The 18,115-nt window shown below is 39.7% G+C and overlaps 2 protein-coding genes and 1 long non-coding RNA gene across 3 annotated transcripts; 1 reads left to right on the top strand and 2 right to left on the bottom strand.

Annotated features, from left to right (window-relative positions):
* Positions 1 to 1,254: 1,254 nt before the first annotated feature.
* LOC121144102 (interferon alpha-12-like) lies at positions 1,255 to 2,006 on the bottom strand. Its single transcript, XM_040757444.1, has one exon. The coding sequence runs from the start codon at positions 1,973 to 1,975 to the stop codon at positions 1,403 to 1,405; it is 573 nt and encodes a 190-aa protein (XP_040613378.1). The 5' UTR covers positions 1,976 to 2,006; the 3' UTR covers positions 1,255 to 1,402.
* Positions 2,007 to 6,984: 4,978 nt separating this feature from the next.
* On the top strand, positions 6,985 to 12,187 carry LOC121144061. The gene is made up of 3 exons (XR_005881400.1): positions 6,985 to 7,025; positions 11,608 to 11,712; positions 12,017 to 12,187. It is a non-coding gene; the product is annotated as an uncharacterized LOC121144061 (long non-coding RNA).
* Positions 12,188 to 13,978: 1,791 nt separating this feature from the next.
* LOC121144101 (interferon alpha-12-like) lies at positions 13,979 to 14,551 on the bottom strand. The gene has a single exon (XM_040757443.1). It carries the CDS (start codon positions 14,549 to 14,551, stop codon positions 13,979 to 13,981), a length of 573 nt encoding a protein of 190 aa, XP_040613377.1.
* Between the last annotated feature and the right edge of the window lie 3,564 nt (positions 14,552 to 18,115).

Here is an 18,115-nt window from a genome sequence, read left to right as displayed (position 1 = left end):
GATTTACTCCGTGGGATATTTTCTGAGACTATTATGAGTGGAGTTTTTCCTGGACAATACTAAGGTCAGCTTGACACCAGATATTATCATGTTGGAAGAAGAAAGGTAGATTTATAGAATCGCCCTGTAAACAAGTCACTAAATCATCTTAATAACTGATGACCCACACGAGTGCGAAGCTCATGGTGGGTGATCTGACCCCTGGGTGGTTGATCTGAACAGCATAGATGCAGGCTGAGTAGGCCGTGAGCCATGAAGGCAGTGGGCAGTGCTCCTCCATGAGGTCTATTTTAGCCTCTGCCTTCAGGTTCCTGCCTCATTTAAGATCCTGTCCAACCTTCTCTCAATAATGGAATATTCTGTGGATTTTAAAGTAAAATAAATCCTTTGCACCCCAAAATGCTCTAGGTCATGATACTTTATCACAGCAATAGAAATCACCATCAAGACATGGCTGATATCCTAATTATTCAATGTTTCCCAGTGGCATAGAGGAAGCCCTCTCCTTTTTCATGTGCCTTTTTAAATTTTGGTTTTATATGTCAATCTTCTTGGGATTTCATATGAGCTAATCCATATGAGTAGAGTTTTTCCTGGACAATACTAAGGTCAACTTGACACCACATATTATCATGTTGGAAGAAGGAATCTTATTAGAGAAGGTGGGTTTATAGAATCACTCTGTAAACACGGCACTAAATCATCTTAATAACTGATGACCCGCATGAGTCAAATGTCAGTTATCAGAAGACAGAAGTCAGAGGGAGGTGCAGATTAGGAATACTCGGGCAAGAGGACTAAGGCATAATGTGACACAAGCAAGATGTTCTGGCTGTCTTCTGCACAGCATGCCAGCTATACACACAGAGGAATTCTGTATAATGGAGAGAAGTAAAATGTTATCATCAATAAAGAAGAACTATGAGATGGCTGTGCCAACTCACGCCTTAACTCTATGCAGTGACATTGCTTTCACTTTTATATACTACTGAGTACAGGTGTGCAAGACATATGGTGACAGAATGAGTTTCAAACCATCAAAACTTTTTCAATATATCTAACGGCTGACAAATAAGGTTAAACAAGAATATAAAATATATATTGAAGAAAAGAAATAAATAAACAATAAAGGTTTGATATAGAAATGAAAATATTCCATGGGATTATAAAATAACTGTAGTCATGTAAATATTGAGACAATTAGATACATTAATAAATAAATAATACATGTGAATGAAAAATATTGCCTGAGAGATCAACATAATATAACTCAATATTATGGTAAATACACAGGAAAATTGAATCAAACATATCAAAATAAAAGAGATCCAGGAGAAGGTGAATTTGCCCAGTGAGGTGCAGTGTCCTAGTCCAGGAAAGTCCTCTCCACTTTGATCAGGACTTATTCCTCCTCCTCACCCAATCTTGCCAGCAAGTTGGCTGAGGAAGACAGGGCTCTCCAGACTTCTGCTCTGACCACCTCCCAGGCACAGGGGCTGTGGTTCTTCTCTCTCAGGTACACAGTGATCCTCTGGAAGTATTTCCTCACTGCCACCAGGGAGTCTTCCTGGCTCAGGGCAGGTTCCTGCTCCCCCACCTGCTGCATCAGACAGGCTTGCAGGTCACTGAGCTGCTGGTGGAGGCCACTGCAGAATGTGTCTAGGAGGGCTGTCTCCCAAGCAGCAGATGAGTCCTTTGAGCTGAAGAGGATCAGGACGTGCTGGGTCAGCTCCTGCAGGACAGGGATGGCTTGAGCCTTCTGGATCTGCTGGGCATCCACCTTCTCCAGAGGGAATGCAAAGTCCTTTCTGTCCTTCAGGCAGGAGAGAGGGGAGAGTCTCCTCATTTGTGTCAGGATTGTCAAGGTTCTCTTGTTCCTGAGGTTATGAGTCTGAGGCAGGTCACATCCCAGAGAGCAGGTTGACCAGTAGCTCATCACCACCAGGATCATCAGGAAAGCACAGGGTCTAGTCATAGTAGATGTGGCAGATGCTGCTGGTCCTCTGGACTGTGTGGTCCTGAACCTTCCCCTCTGTGTTCTCTCAAGACCATGCTGTGTACATTTTCTTAAGTAAGAGAAAGAGCTACTTTCCATTTTCTGAATGCCCTGTCTTTACTTTCCCATGTACTTTTTACTTTCTTTTAGTCATTTTCAGCTAGTGTCTGTCCTCTCTTTTCTACCATTTTTATTTTTGTTTCTATTATTGCTTCCACTTTCACTGCTCACCTCAAAATTGGTTCTTTATATTTTATTTCTCCAAGAAATTTTCATAGTTTTTTGTAGAACAGATATACCTTTGAATAGTGAAATTACTCACATGTAGTGAATGGAAAATTTCATCTAACATTGGTACTCAAGTGTTCTTGAGTTTTGTGATGCAATTGAATTTTGTGGATCCTGTTTATTCCTTAATGCATTCATTTTAATTGTAAAATAAATTTTGTTGCAAATCACTTTTTAAAGTGTACCCTAATGATATTTGATGCAATGGTATAAGTCAAAATCTTATATATGTTGATTAAAGGTTATAAATATGAGTCCTATGCCACGTTCTGTTTATATCCATGAGAGGCTTGCTGTTTTCTGAGCACAAAGGGAGGAGTAGTGGAAATAGGAGTGACTTTGAATGGAGTTGAGGAAGGACTGGGAAGAGTGGTGTGGAGGGAATTGCAATCTGGATGTAAAATAAATAAAATAGTTTTGAAAGCTAAGTTATTTTAATATAGCTGTCTTAATTTAGTTTAATACTAACTTTTATGAGAGACTAAATTTTGTTCTTAGTGTATACTAGGTGTTTATTTAATGATTGTCCAAGGGTCATTGTGGCAGAATCAATATATCTCTCTGACGAAGGCTGACAAAATAATGTTGATCCCTAGAGCCCATCATGGGATTAGGAAACTGATTCCTGGATGTGTCATCTCACTCTACATGCTTCCTGTGGCAGGACCATCCCAGCACATTCACACACACACACACACACACACACACACACACACACACACACACACACTTACATGAACCCCACACACATACACATACACTTACATGAACCACACACACGCACACACACACACACACTTACATGAACCAGTTTTGTAGGTCATGAGATTGTGCTTCACATTTCCTTCGTAGTCAGGATCAGTGTAGACATCTTTCTTTCTGTCCAGAGCTAGTGCACTGAGTGTTCATGGACAGAACAGTTACAGCAACACTGAATGCATGTTCTTTCTGGGTGTGCATGAGTTTAGACACTGTGATCTCTAGTTGCTGGCATTTATCCAAGTGCCCTGTGACTTATCCAGTGGTGTTTAAGTCTACTCATACTCTCTGCTGTACAGTAACACAATGTCCTCAGCCCTCCTCGTGTCCCCCGCTCGATGAGTGTGCTCACCATATCTTGATGGCTTCAGCACTCACACATGTGGTGTTTGCTTGGTTTCCAGCATCATAAATCCTACAAGTTTGCTGCTGTGATTTTAGTGGCTTCATTAGAAAGACTTTAGTTTTTCAGTAGTGACCAAGTTTCCATGGATCAGATTGTCAAGTTACCAAGATGGTAACAGCAGAAGTCTCTGTGGTCTGTAGTGATGTGCAAAAATTCCAGTTTTTCCTAAGAACATTTGTAATATGTATTTGTTGTTCCTCTAAAAACTATTGTTGTCATCAATATTTAGTCATTGAGTTCTTCCTGTGCCTAAGGGTTTTAGGTGGAAATACAGATCACAAGACACACTGGCAGCACTGCCTATGATTGACATTGGTTATCCAGAAATTTGGCCTACAGATATTCACCCAGTTTTACTTTAGCAGTGGATCCTGACACACCCTGTCTTTGTCCATTTCTCCAATGGGCAGTTTTCAAATGTTATTCTGTCGGATTAAAGAGTTTCAGTACTTCAAATGCATATAGCTTTTCATTTAATTTTTCCATTGTGATGTTGGCTCCATGGTGGATGTCATTTGTTTCGAATTCTCACTGCATTTGAGTGTTTTACTTCTTTTTTCCACTTTCCTAGAGAGTACATACTGATGTTGCTTTGATTGAACTGAAATTATGAAGTCACTTGAAATGAAAGCAAAAGAAAGGAAGTGATTTCATCCTAATAGGGAAGCAATAGCACCAGTGTTAACAATGTTCAAGTAAAAAGTTCAGTGCCCCCATTAAGTGAAATAATATTGCATAAAGTGGAGTGCTTTCTTTGAAAGTGGTCTACAGAGTCAAGTCAATCCCAGTCAAAACTTCAATAACATTCTCCCCAACCGCATCAATCTTAACACACCTATAGAAACAGGAAGCTGCTAGATAACAGGACTGCGAAGAGTAAGAATGATGGCCATGGTGTCACAATGCCTGATTATTTGCATTACACTCTACAATTCACAGAGGATAAGTGCATATTTCAGTTCCCCTCAGAGAAGTTTCTTCTCTCAGTAGATGACTGGACCCAGACACTGGCAGGTGGGGAATGTGCAGAGAATGGGTGACTGAAGATAATCTTGCTTTCTTGGCTCCCAAAAATCAGTGATCATTACACAAGAGGTGGCAAGGACGGCAGAGCTCACGAAGACATTTTATGACTGTAGACAACAGTCGTTTTGGACACTATATATTAGTTGCATGTACCTGTTGATATCACCTCTGACTGTATGCATAAATTGTAGTAAAATCAAGACAGACAAAATGCCAGTAAAGCAAGGAGTATGTCAGGATATCCCACTCCTAGCTGAGGCAGTATTTGAAACTGATGGCTGCTGGGAGAGGGAGATTCAAATATCCCCCGTAATGGAATCCCTGAAGTTTCCCATGTTCCACTAGATGGCAGTGTACCCATGCACAACTGGCAGCAGTAAGCATTTCAAGGTAAAGAAAACAACAAAAACAAAAAGAAAAAGAAAACAACAACAAAATAACAACAAATAAAATTGAGAGGAATTAGCAGTGTCCTTTTTGGGGTTTATCAGCTCCTTGATAGATTTATTACAAGGTATGTTTTTGAGGGTAGTATGAATGGAGTTTTCTTTGTGTAATTCAAAAGTCAAGTTGACACCAGATAGTGTCATTGAGTAGAAGGGATCTATCTTATTTTGGGAATAATCGCCCTGTAGACATGACTCGAAATCATTTTCATACATGGTGACTCCTGTAGGAGTCCTCAGCTCACTATGCATGGCCGCACTCCTAGGCAGTTGGTCCTGAAGAGCATAGAAATCAGGATGAGCAGACCATGATCCATCAATGCAGTGGACAACGCTCCTCCATGACCCCATATCAGGACCTGCCAGCAGGTTCCCGCCCTGTTTAAGATCCTGCCCAGCCTTCTCTCACTAACAAAATATGCTGTGGTCACAAGTACATAGAAAGTACGGGGGATAAAAGAACAAGGGGAGGAGACTCAGTCTCTTCTGGGTTCCAGTTGTGTCCCAGAGAGTGGTGTGAGGACCTTTGGTTCTCGACTTTCTTGACTTCTCATGCAAATGATTTTTCCCTTAATAAAATATCTTAGGACATCTCTATTTTGTGTATTATAATATTTTACCAGTATCTGGTGTCAGGAAGTAAGTTTACCCAGCCTCCCCACCCTCCGCCTACAGGGTGCCAGCTACCAGTCTAGGTGCATGGCCGACGGGCCCTGTGCATCTTGGCGGCCCCAGAGGTCTCCCCTAAGTCACTGGGGGTTTCTCAATTCTGTTAGGTTCTCCTGCTCAGCGTAGTTCTCTTTCCCCAGACCTGGTTCTATCTCCTTTGTTTTCTGGCCACTGCCTGCTCCATTCCCACCACTGTCCCCTTGGAGCCACAGTGGAACCTAGTGAAAGGATCCGGCTGAGCTGCCCGGAAGTAGCTACACACACTGCCTCACAAAAGCTTTACTGTGTTTGAAACGGCTTAGCACTGCATCCCCTTTGATCTCCGGCCGCACCAAAGACCATCCACGTTCTCAGAGATCAAGCATCTCCCCAGCCCTCCCGCCCACACATGAATCACCACTCCCACCGCACTAGCCCAATAAGCCACTGTCTTGCTGCGAGCATCCCAAAATGCTGCAACATGCGGCATTTGCTTGCCCTCAGCAGTCCACTTCCCTTCTTAGGTCCACGGACTCCCGCAATCTGCATCGGCTATCTTCTTCCCTTTTAATAAATCAGCTTGCTAATTTTCCGTGGAAGCTGCTTGGAGTTGTTCAGATTTACTTTGAAGATACAGAGCTTCTGTGTTTGGCGGTACACCTGTGCCACCTGGTAAAAATTCTTTCCTCAACCAGAGATAATTTAAGGTAAGTTTTGCATTCCAGTAGTTTAAGCTGGCAGATAATTGTATGATGCAGAACGTTAGGGATTTCATTGCTTATTACATGAATGGCATCCTGGGAGAGGATTATACCATGCCCCAAACATCTTTATGCATAATGCTAAGATTAACTTCATAATTCTCATAAGCATCCTGGAAGAGAGGGCTTGATCATAGGGCAGAAAGCAGGGAAGTTGTGCAACCAATTGGTAAATAAAAGAAAAAAATTGAAAATCTTGAGGTCAAAGGGGAAATGTCTAACAAAGTAGATAACTTAGAATTTAAAACTACTGCCCCAATGGCCAAAATAGAATTCATTCAGGAGGACATTATGATGCTGACAGAAACAACTCGTTCCATGTCTTAAGACTCCATTAATAGAACTCAAAGACTGACTGACAGAGAGGCAGGAGTGATGAGCAAATGGGTCAACAATGGGCTGGTGAAACCCACAGAGACAGCTGACCTGACAAGGAGGAGCTCTTGGACCCCAGACTGATGGCTGAGAGGCCAGCATGGGACTGATCCAGACGCCCTGGATGTGGGTGTCAGTGAGGAGGCCTCGGCAACCTAATCAATATTTACCATGGTGTATGAATGTACTTTGGGAGCCCATTCCACGTGGAGAGATGCTCTTTCAGCCTGGACACATGGTGGAGGGCCTAGACCCTTCCCTGGATGAAATGACAGACTCAGAAGATCCCACATGGAGGACCTCACCCTCCCTGGGGAATGGTATGGGGATTGGGTATGGACCTGGGGGACTGATGGAGGGGCAAGGAAGGAGGGGAGGAGAGGGAGCTGGAATTGACATGTGAGACAAGCTTGTTTCTAATTTAAATTTTAAAATTATAAAAATAGAACATCAGATTGGTGAACTTACTGAAACAATTCATTCCATGTCTGAGGATAATGACTGGCTATCAGATAGAACACTGTTTTCAGAAGGCAACTTACATGCCATTCAAATAATATCTAAGGATGAGAATATTAAATGCTTGGAATCACATATAAATGAATAACCCAAGAAACTGAAAGACTCTGTGAAGTCCTTAGAAAAATTTTTGACCCAGGAAGTACAAGCACTCAGAGAAACAATGGTCAATAGGATGCAGGTCTTAGAAATCAGAATCAGAAGTACTAGGAACATGTCATGACAGAGGTTTACCTATACCTCTCAGACACCAGGAAGACCTCCCTAAGGTTGTTATGCTATCTCCATGGTTTTCCCAGTATCGGTGACTGAAAAACCCAAATGGCTTTGTTGCTTATCAATGGGAATGGATACAGATGAAGGCCTTAAAGGAATCAAATAAGTTACTCTTTCTTATGGTCTTCATTCTCCCTATGTCAGGGAGCTCCTGAACTCATGGGCAATTGCAAATAGAGTGACCCCTAAAGATTGAAGTCAATTGGCCTTGGCAGTGCTCGAAAATTCATCTCAAATACAATGGAGAGCTTTATGGAGGGAAGAGGCAAAAGCCTTTGAGATTCAAGGATTAAGAACGGCTATGAAGCTCCCCAACATAAGCTTCTTGATGAGGGTGTTTATGCTGATACAGCAGCTTTAAATTCTTTAGATAGGGTGCATGAACTAGGAGAGACAAACACAACCCTGTGTCCAAGAGAAAGGTTCACTGAATTTTTAGAAAGATTGTCCATAGCAGTAGAATTACAGGTTACAGATTTAGATTCTAGGCAAGTCCTGATAGAATCGCTGGCTTATGAGAATCCAAATCCACAATGCAAACAGGTACTTTGATCATTAAAATTCAAATCAGCACGAATGGGTCTTGTATACAGCTAATGCTGTGTATAAAGATCAAAATACAGAAGCGTGGATAGGAGAGCCAATTTCTAAATGTTGGACAAGACAACAAGATGCCAAATGCTTTAACCATGAGGACATAGAAACTTGAGTAGGAAAAGCAATCTCCAGAGGTTTAAAAAGACATCAAAATACCAGATGCTTCAATTGTGGTAGAATAGAACATCTAAGTAGGAATTGTAGGTGAAGCATTCCTAGAAATAATGCTCCTTCTAGGAATGATTCAGCCTTCTGGATTCTGTAGGGCATGTAGCAAAGGCAGACATGGACCAATGAATATAGGTTAACCACAGACAAGCAAGGTACCCCTTTACAAATGGGAAACTTCTTGAGGGACTACTTGAAGGCTCCCATGTCAAAAGTGGTCCAGTCATTTCCAGTCATTGTAGTGGACAATCTCTCCAAGACAATTAGAAGGTTCACTGCCTATTGTAAGAATAATAGCACTCTGCATGACAGATTAGCTACTGGGAATGCATCAATTGTAACTGGAGGAAACAAAAGACAAATATTTTAGCAAACTTCTATATAGGATCACAGACCCAAATTGCCAATTAAAATGAAAAATAATGTATTTATCAGAATTGTAGACATTGAAACTGATGTCACCATCATAACTCAAAAATCTTGGGACTCCAGATGGCCCCTACAAAAATTAAATGTTCAATTCTTAGGGATTGGAACCCTATCTCAAGTAAAACAAAGCTGTTTGGGGCCATAAGGACAAAGAGGTAAACTGAGGCCATATGTCGCAGACATAGCTATAAATCTCTGGGGTCATGATCTATTGCAACAATGGAATACCCAGATTAACATTCCTCCTGTATCAAATATGAATCATAAGCAAGATCTTAGTTATAGAAAAAACATTGTAAGGCACTACAGAAAACAGATGCCAAACATACAGACTGTACAGAAACAGGATGCTAGTGCCAAACCTACAGAGGAACCAAAAGAATTACCCTTAAAATGGATAACAGATGAACCTGTCTGGGTAGGGCAATGACCTATGACCTTTGAGAACCTAGAGGCTTTAGAAAATCTTGTTCAGGAACAGCTAAATGCTGGACAAATTGAAGACTCTACCAATCCATGTAATTCTCCTGTCTTTGTTATCAAAAAGAAGTCTGATAAATGGAAGATGCTTACTGATCTTAGAGCCATCAATAAGATAATTCAGCCTATGGGCTTTCTACAGCCTGGGATGCCATTACCTTCTCTAATACCTAAAGGATGGTCAATTACAGTAATTGATCTAAAAGATTGTTTCTTCACTATAACTTTACAAGAAAAAAACAGGGAAAAATTTGCCTTCACAGTGCCTACCTATAACAATTCTAAACCAGTTAGAAGATTTCAATGGAAGGTTTGGCAACAGGGACTATTAAATAGCCCTACTTTGTGCGAGTATTATGTGCAAAAAACTTTGGAAATAATTTGCAAACAATTTCCACAATCCATAATTTACCATTATATGGATGACATTCTGCTGGCTGATTCAAAGCAAGGAACATTGGAAAAGATGTTTGAGGCAGTACAGGATTATAGATTGCCCCAGAAAAAAATACAAAGAGGAGATTCTATTAATTATTTAGGTTATAAAACAGATCTACAAAAAATTGACCACAAAAGTACATCATTACCAGACTCTTAATGATCTTCAACAACAACTAGAAGAGATTTCTCAACTACAGACGATTATAGGAGTATAAGGGTGTTTTTAAAACACCTAAAAATGGCCCTACAAGGAGACAAGGACTTAAATAGTTCAAGAATATTACCAGCTGAGACTGAAAAAGAATTAGAAGGGTGGAAAAGAGAACACTAGAAGCACATGTGGACCGTGTGGACTTAAAACTAGACTGTATTCTGTTTATTTTACCATCTAGAGAATACCCCTCAGGGATATTAATGCAGATGGAAGATATCACATTAGAATGGATATTTCTAACATATAAACAAAATAAAAAACTGAAGACATATATCTAAAAGATCTCTGATTTGATTTTAAAAGGTAAATTAAGGCTTCAGAGATTATAGTATCTTTAACTAATGAAGAAATTTCCTCTTTATGGAAGGATAATGAATATTGGCAAAGGGCTTTCAGTAACTTTTTGGGAAAGATTAGTAACAATTATCCCAAAACAGAGAGAATCAAATTCATAAAGAAAAACAATTTGGATCCTTCCACATATTGTAAGAAAAATGCCAATCTCTGGAGTTCCTACATTCTACACTGATGCAAACAAGTCAGGAAAGGCAGATTATAAATCAGCAAATATAAGTAAAGTGGTTCAAAGCCCTTACAGCTATGTACAAAAGGCAAAGTTTTATGCCATTCTCATGATGCTTGTGGATTTTACAGAGCCTCTCAATATAGTTGCTGACTCTCAATATGCAGAGAGAGTCATTTTACACATTGAGACTGCTGAATTTATTTCTGATGATACAGAATTAACTTTATTGTTTATACAATTGCAGGACACTATCATAAATAGAACTATATATCTAACACACATCAAATCCCATACAGGTCTGGCAGATCCTCTAGCACAAGGGAATGATGACATTGATCATTTATTAATAGGAAATGTGCTAAAAAGCTTCAGAATTTCATTAAAACACCATGCTAATATTAAAGACTTAAAGAAGAATTTTTCTATCACTTGGCAACAAGCCAAGGAAACAATAAGAAACTGCCCTACCTGTTCATTCTATAATCAAACCACATTACCAGAAGGCAGTAATCTCAAAGGTATTCATAGAAATGAAATTTGGCAAATGGATGTATTTCACTTTCCAGAATTTGGAAGTTTAATATATGTGTACCATACCATAGACACATTTTTAGGGTTCCAATGGGCTACACTCTCATCTCTGAAAAGGCTGATTCTGTTATCACACACCTCTTAGAAGTGATGGCCATTATGGGTATACCTGCACAAATAAAAACTGACAATGCTCCAGCATATGTCTCTAGCAAATTGGAATAGTTTTTCAAATATTATGAACTAAAACAAATAACTGGTATACCATACAATGCTACAGGACAAGCAGTGGTTGAGAGATCTAACTACACTTTAAAAGAAATGCTCCATAAACAGTCAGGGGAAACAAAGATCCCCAAATACAGATTACATAATGCCTTATTAACATTAAAGTGTCTTAATGCAAATGAGAAAGGACAAATAGCAGCAGAAAGACACTGAACTACAGAAAAAACTTCTGAACTAAATCAGCCAGTGTATTTAAAGGAAGCAATGACCTCCGTTTGGAAACCAGGATATGTGTTACATTGGGGCGGAGGTTTGCCTTTGTTTCTGCAGGAGAAGAAAAGCTTTGGATTTCATCAAAACTGATCAAGATTCGATCTGAACAGTAAAACCTTGGGAGGAGGAACGATGACAGCTCATCCACAAAGTCATATTCAACGAGGTGTAAGGAGACCTCACAAAAGGAAAATGAAGTGTTTTGTTTTTGTTTTCACAGGAAAACCCATCAGCAAACAGCGAAAAGATACTGAACTTACAGATACCTAAAGAAGAGAGAATGGCTACCCAAAGGACCATCAAACCAACAAGGATCTAATGTTTGGTATCAATGTCTAATTCTCTTAACTTTGTCCTTATAGTATCTGTTTCTCTTTACTTCCTAATACACTTTTGGTCCCAATTCACTTAAACCAAAGCAGTTTGGAGTTGGATTTGGCTTTCCTCCTCTAATTCTGAACATGTTGTTAAAGTAAAATTCGGGACTGTCATCTATTTATACTTGGTTCTTTCTCTGAAAGTCTATTTTCCCTCACATTTACCATCTTTCTTATTGTTGTCTTTCCCAGTATGCATATATGTAAAGGTTGACATTTCTTTATTGACATTATTGTTTGACTTTTCCACAGAGAACAAAGAATTTCGTAACAGCACTCTTTAAAGTTGATCCACCTGATCCAACTTGAAGCATCTGAACTGACAAATACCACCTTGAAAACAGTTTGGGACTATATCACTCTACACAACTCCAGACTAATTAACTGATACAGTGCACCTTCTATGACCTGGCCAGAGACTCAGATAAGAGCTTCAATCAAGATTAGAACTTCAGTCAACAACTTCAATCAAGCATCTCCCATCAAACAGAGACTGAGTACAAATGTTGTAGCCAGTGCACTCGAGAATTTCATTACATTAACATTTTCTTCCTACAGGATCCCATAAGGTTATCATCGTCCCAATTCAGTGAGAAGTAAATCTGAGAATGCATTACACCTGTCAGAGTTAGTTTTCAATTATTTAGGGTTGGGATTAGCAGGAGGTGGTCAGACTTGGACAGCTCTTTCATATAAGCTTAGGGTTTAGATGGATAGATATGTTTAGGATAGGATATAGGTAGATTATAATTGCTTTATCATCTTCTTTGTATATATGCTTTATATATGCTTGAGACAATTCAGTTTGGTTTTAAGTCTAAATCTTTTCTTTAGACTAAAAGAGGAAATGTAAGGAGAGATCTATATACCCATAGCTCTGGCCACACCCATTTGGGTATTGTCACAATTTCTTAGAATGTATGGGGGATAAAAGAGCTAGAGGGAGAGGGAGGAGACTCACTCTCTTTTGGGTTCTAGTTGCATTCCAGTCACGTACCGGAAATCAGCATGAGGACGTTTGGTTCTCAACTTTCTTGGCTTCTCATGTAAGTGATTTCTCCCTTAATAAAACATCTTAGGATATCCCTATTTTGTGTAGTATAATATTTAAGCAATAAGTGCTTTAGGTCATGATACTTAAACACAACAAAACCACCACCAAGACAGGACCGAGAACCCATTTTTCAATGTTTCACACCGGTATATATGTAGCCTCCTCAGGTTTTTGTGTGATATATTTTATTTTAGTGCTTATGATATCAATGAAAATTAATCTGATAAAAACTGATAAATGAAATGACAGACTATGGACACCCCCATAGAGGGCCTCCCCCTCCCTGGGGAAAAGAGGGGATGTTGGGGGGTTGGTGGGAGGGCGTGGGAGGAGGGGAGGGAAAGGGAGAGGGACCTGGAACTGACATGTGAAGTGGCCTTGTTTTTAATTTAAATTTAAAAATAAAATATATAAAAAATGATAAATCTGGTAATCTAATAAAAGTTAATCTGATAAAAGCTGAGAATCAAATGTTAGTTATCAGAGGCCAGAGAAATCAAAGGAAGATATAGTCTAGGAATAGTTGATCAAGAAGACTAAAGCACAATGTGACCTAAGAAGATGTTATGGCTTCCTCCAACACAGCATGTTGGTTGTACATATTGAGGAGCTCTATATAATGGAGGGAGGTGAGATTTTCATCATCAATAATCAAGAATGATGAGAGGGTTGTATCAGCTCATGTCTTAACACTATATAGCAACCTTGTTTTCAGTATCATCTCTTATTTAAAAAGTTTGTAAAATTTATGTTGATAGACTGAGGTTAAAAGCATCAAAATTTTATTGAAAGCTAGAATGGCTGACAAATAAGACAAAAATGTGTACTAAAATATATTGAGTAGAGGAAATAAATTAAAATAATGGTTTGATGAATTCAAAGTATAAAATTTCATGTTACAATGAAATAACATAAATCATGTAAAGAGTAAAACAAGCATAAAACTAATAAGTACATAAATAATTAATACATTTCAATGAATAAGCTAATGCCTTTACATATCAACAGAATATAGTCCAGTATTATGGTAAATATCCAGGGAAATTGAGTCAATGATGTCAAAATAAAAGAGATCTTGGAGAACGCAGAATCTGAGCAGAATTGGTGAGGTGACATGTAGTGTCCTAGTCCAGGAGAGTCCTCTCCACTTTGCTCAGGACTTACTCCTTCTCCTCATTCAATCTTGCCAGCAAGTTGGCTGAGGAAGACAGAGCTCTCCAGATTTCTGCTCTGACCACCTCCCAGGCACAGGGGCTGTGGTTCTTCTCTCTCAGGTACACAGTGATCCTGTGGAAGTATTTCCTCACAGCCACCAGGGAGTCTTCCTGGCTCAGGGCAGGGTCCTGCTCCCCCACCTGCTGCATCAGACAGGCTTGCAGGTCACTGAGCTGCTGGTGGAGGTCAGTGCAGAATTTGTCTAGGAGGGCTGTCTCCCAAGCAGCAGATGGGTCCTTGGAGCTGAAGAGGATCAGGACCTGCTGGGTCAGCTCCTGCAGGACAGGGATGGCTTGAATCTTCTGCATGTGCTGGGCATCCATCTTCTCCAGAGGAAATGCAAAGTACTTTCTGTCCTTCAGGCAGGAGAGAGGGGAGAGTCTCCTCATTTGTGTCAGGATTGTCAAGGCTCTCTTGTTCCTGAGGTTATGAGTCTGAGGCAGGTCACATCCCAGACAGCAGGTTGACCAGTAGCTCATCACCACCAGGGCCATCAGGAAAGCACAGGGCCTGGACATTGTGGATGTTGCAGATGCTGTTGGTCCTCTGGATTGTGTGGTCCTCAACCTTCCCTTCTAGGTTCTCTAAAGACATTCTGTGAGTATGTGTCTTAAGTAAGGGAATACACTAATATCATTTTCTAAATGCCCTCCCCATTCTTTCCAATTATTTTTTCACTTTTTAAATTTATTGTCTTTTATGCTTGGGCATTTTTTGAACACTTTTGGTTTTATTCTTGTTTCCGCTTTCACTTTTTTCCTCAAAAAGTTGTTTTATTGGTTTTGTTTTCTAAATAGAATTGTCATTAACTGTTATACCAGAGATATACACTATTGCATATTTATTGTGAAGACAAAATTTTCTATTAAATTTTCCTGAAAGAATCACTGAGTTTCATTTCATAATTAATTATTTTTTAATTATGACATTTATTTAAATATTTAAATCATAATGTATGGTATGATCTAAAATTTTCTAACTTGAAATATATTGATGTAGAGGAGTACTTTAATATTTTCCAACCTTTAAACTGATAAAATTTAAATTCTTCAAATTACCTGCATAATTTGTAATATAAGTATACATAAAAGATAAATTTTAACATGACAGTTATTTAGTTATCTAATGAATGATTGGGTAAAAAGGCTTTCTTTTTTAATTTTTAAATTTAAACTTAAATTGGAAACAAGGTTGCTTCACATGTCAATCCCAGGTCCCTCTCCTCTTCCCTCCTCTCCTCCCATGCCCTCCCCCCCAATACTCCCTCCTTTCCTCCATGGAGATATCCATAGTCTGTCATTTCATCCAGGGAAGGGCCTAGACCTTCCCCCAAGAGTCCAGGGTGAGAGTGTATCTCTCATTGTTGGATGGGCACCCAAAGTCCATTTGTATGCCAGGGATAAATACTCATCTACTACCCAAGGCCCCATAGATTGCCTAGGCCTCCTAACTGACACCTACATTCAGGGGGTCTGGATCAGTCCCATGCTGGATTCCCAGCCATCAGTCTGGGATTCAAGAGCTACCCCTTGTTCAGGTCACCTGTTTCTGGAGGTTAAACCAGCCCAGTCTTAACCCCTTTGCTCATCAGTCCTCCCTCTCTGTCACTGGGTTCCTTGAGTTCAGCTCGGTGTTTAGCTATGGGAGTCTGCCTCTGCTTCTATCAGTCATTGGATGAAGGTTCTATTTTCCAGACTCTTTGGCCATGGGATTGTGGGCTGGCACTTCCCAGATCTATGTCTAAAATCCATATATGAGAGAGTACACACCATGTTTGTCTTTTTGTGACTGGGTTACCTCACTCAGGATGGTTTCTTCTTGTTCCATCCATTTGCCTGCAAATTTCAATATTCCATTGTGGTTTTTTTTTCTGCTGAATAGTAGTCCATTTTGTAAATGTACCACATTTTCTCTATACACTCTTCAGTTGAGGGGCATCTAGGTTGCTTCCAGGTTCTGGCTATTACAAATAATGCTGCTATGAACATAGGGGAACAGATGTCCTTGTTGTATGAACTTGCACCTTTTGGATATATGCCTAAGAGTGGAATTGCTGGGTCTTGTGGTAGGCTGACTCCCATTTTTCTGAGGAATCTTCATACTGATTTCCAAAGTGACTGTACGAGTTGGCACTCCCACCATAAGTGTAGGAGTGTTTCCCTTTCTCCACATTGTCCTTGGTGTTTTTAATTTTAGCCATTCTTACAGGAGTAAGATAGTATCTCAGAGTCGTTTTGATTTGCATTTCCCTGATGGCTAGGGATGTTGAGCACTTTCTCAAGTGCCTCTCAGTAATTTTAGATTCCTCTATTGAGAATTCTCTATTTAGTTCTGTAGCCCACTTTTTAATTGGATCCTTTGGTGTTTTGGAGACTTGCTTCTTGAGTTCTTTGTAAATTTTGGAAATCAACTCTCTGTCTGATGTGGGTTAGTGAACATCTTTTCCCATTCTGTGGGCTGCCTGTAAAAAGGCTTTCTTATCAATGTTAATGAATTGAGTCTGATTCCTTGAGCCCATGGTTGAAATAGAGAACTTACTCCTGTAATTTTGCATTAGACCACCACATAAGCAGGTAATCTGTTGCATGTACAACACAGCCTAAGTCACACACTCACACACAAGGATATATACACTTTCTCATTCATACCTGCACATATGCACACAAATACACATACAGACAGAGACACACAGTCTCACAAACACATATACAAACACACAAACTCATACACATAGTCAAACACATACCTTCACACTCACATTCATGCCCAGATACACATTCTCACACAAAATACACACACACACATGTAGTGACATATTATTTATTATTTATTAAACCTTGACTGAGAATTCAGTAAAGCAAAAACAGCCTCAAGCTATAGAGATCAGGCAGTGGTGATACACCAGCAGCCAGAAGCTAGGAGGTGGTAGTATATACCCTTAATCCTAGAACTTTGGATTAAAAGATAGAGGGATCTCTGTAAGTTAAAGGCCACCCAGTTATACACAAGATTGAATCAGCCTAAAAGAGAATTATAGCTCAAACCTGTAATCCCAGCTCCAGAGTATATCAAAGATGGGGACAATAATTCGGGACAGGCATTCATTCTCTAGCCAAGCTGAGGAGAGACAATAGTCTGAGGCTTGGTGAGAGTTCCTGAGACAGTCTGAGGTAGAGGTAATAGCTAGTAGCCATCTGCTTTGCTTTTCTGAACTTCAGCTTGAAGCTTGAATATCACTCTAGGGGTCTTTTATTAACTCATGTTACACACACATACATAAACGGAAAACATACACATGCAGATACTTGCATGCAAACTAAAACACAGGCTTTTGATCACACACATGCAATACACACACACACACATGCAAGGAAACCGATACATACAAAGTCACACACATATACACATCACATATACACAAAGACATAAAGACAGATATGGACACACATTCACACACATACACAAGAGTAAAGAGAAATTAAAATCTTAAATATAAATTTTGCCTTATCTTGTCTCACAACTTTAGGCTGTTAACTCTGTGGATTTATGGAGCAATTACACAGTAGCAAGACCATGTGATTCACAAAGTCACTCACTTCATGGTGGCCAAAGGGCAGACAAGGACAAAGTGTGTCCTTAGGATAGAGCCCCCTAACCTTCCTCCAGCAAAGCCTCACTACCCAATGGCTCACTTATCTGGAACAATCCATGGATTTACATTGACACAGTTCGTTCCTTGAGGATGAGATTAGGGCTCACGTTCCCTGAGAACACTGATCCCATGACTACCAACCTTCAATACAGGAAGTCTTGAGAGACGTTTTGTATCCAAACCACAGCATACAGGTCAAGTGTCTGAACTTTGTATTTCAAAGGCTTATGATCTCAAATGCTATGCCATGAGGACTGTTAAAATAATGACAAATTTATAATCACTTTAATCAGCATGTGATATTTACCTACATGCACAGGTCCCTTAAACAATTTTTGATTCAAATCATAATAGAAGCAGTTCTAGGTTCTCAACATCCACAGCAGCTAGAAATCTGCATGGTCACTTCTGTGTGTTTGCAAGCTTCAAA

Source organism: Mesocricetus auratus, unplaced genomic scaffold, assembly GCF_017639785.1.
Source record: "Mesocricetus auratus isolate SY011 unplaced genomic scaffold, BCM_Maur_2.0 Super-Scaffold_100014, whole genome shotgun sequence".
Taxonomy (NCBI): domain Eukaryota; kingdom Metazoa; phylum Chordata; class Mammalia; order Rodentia; family Cricetidae; genus Mesocricetus; species Mesocricetus auratus.
This window is presented reverse-complemented; position numbering and strand designations above follow the sequence as displayed.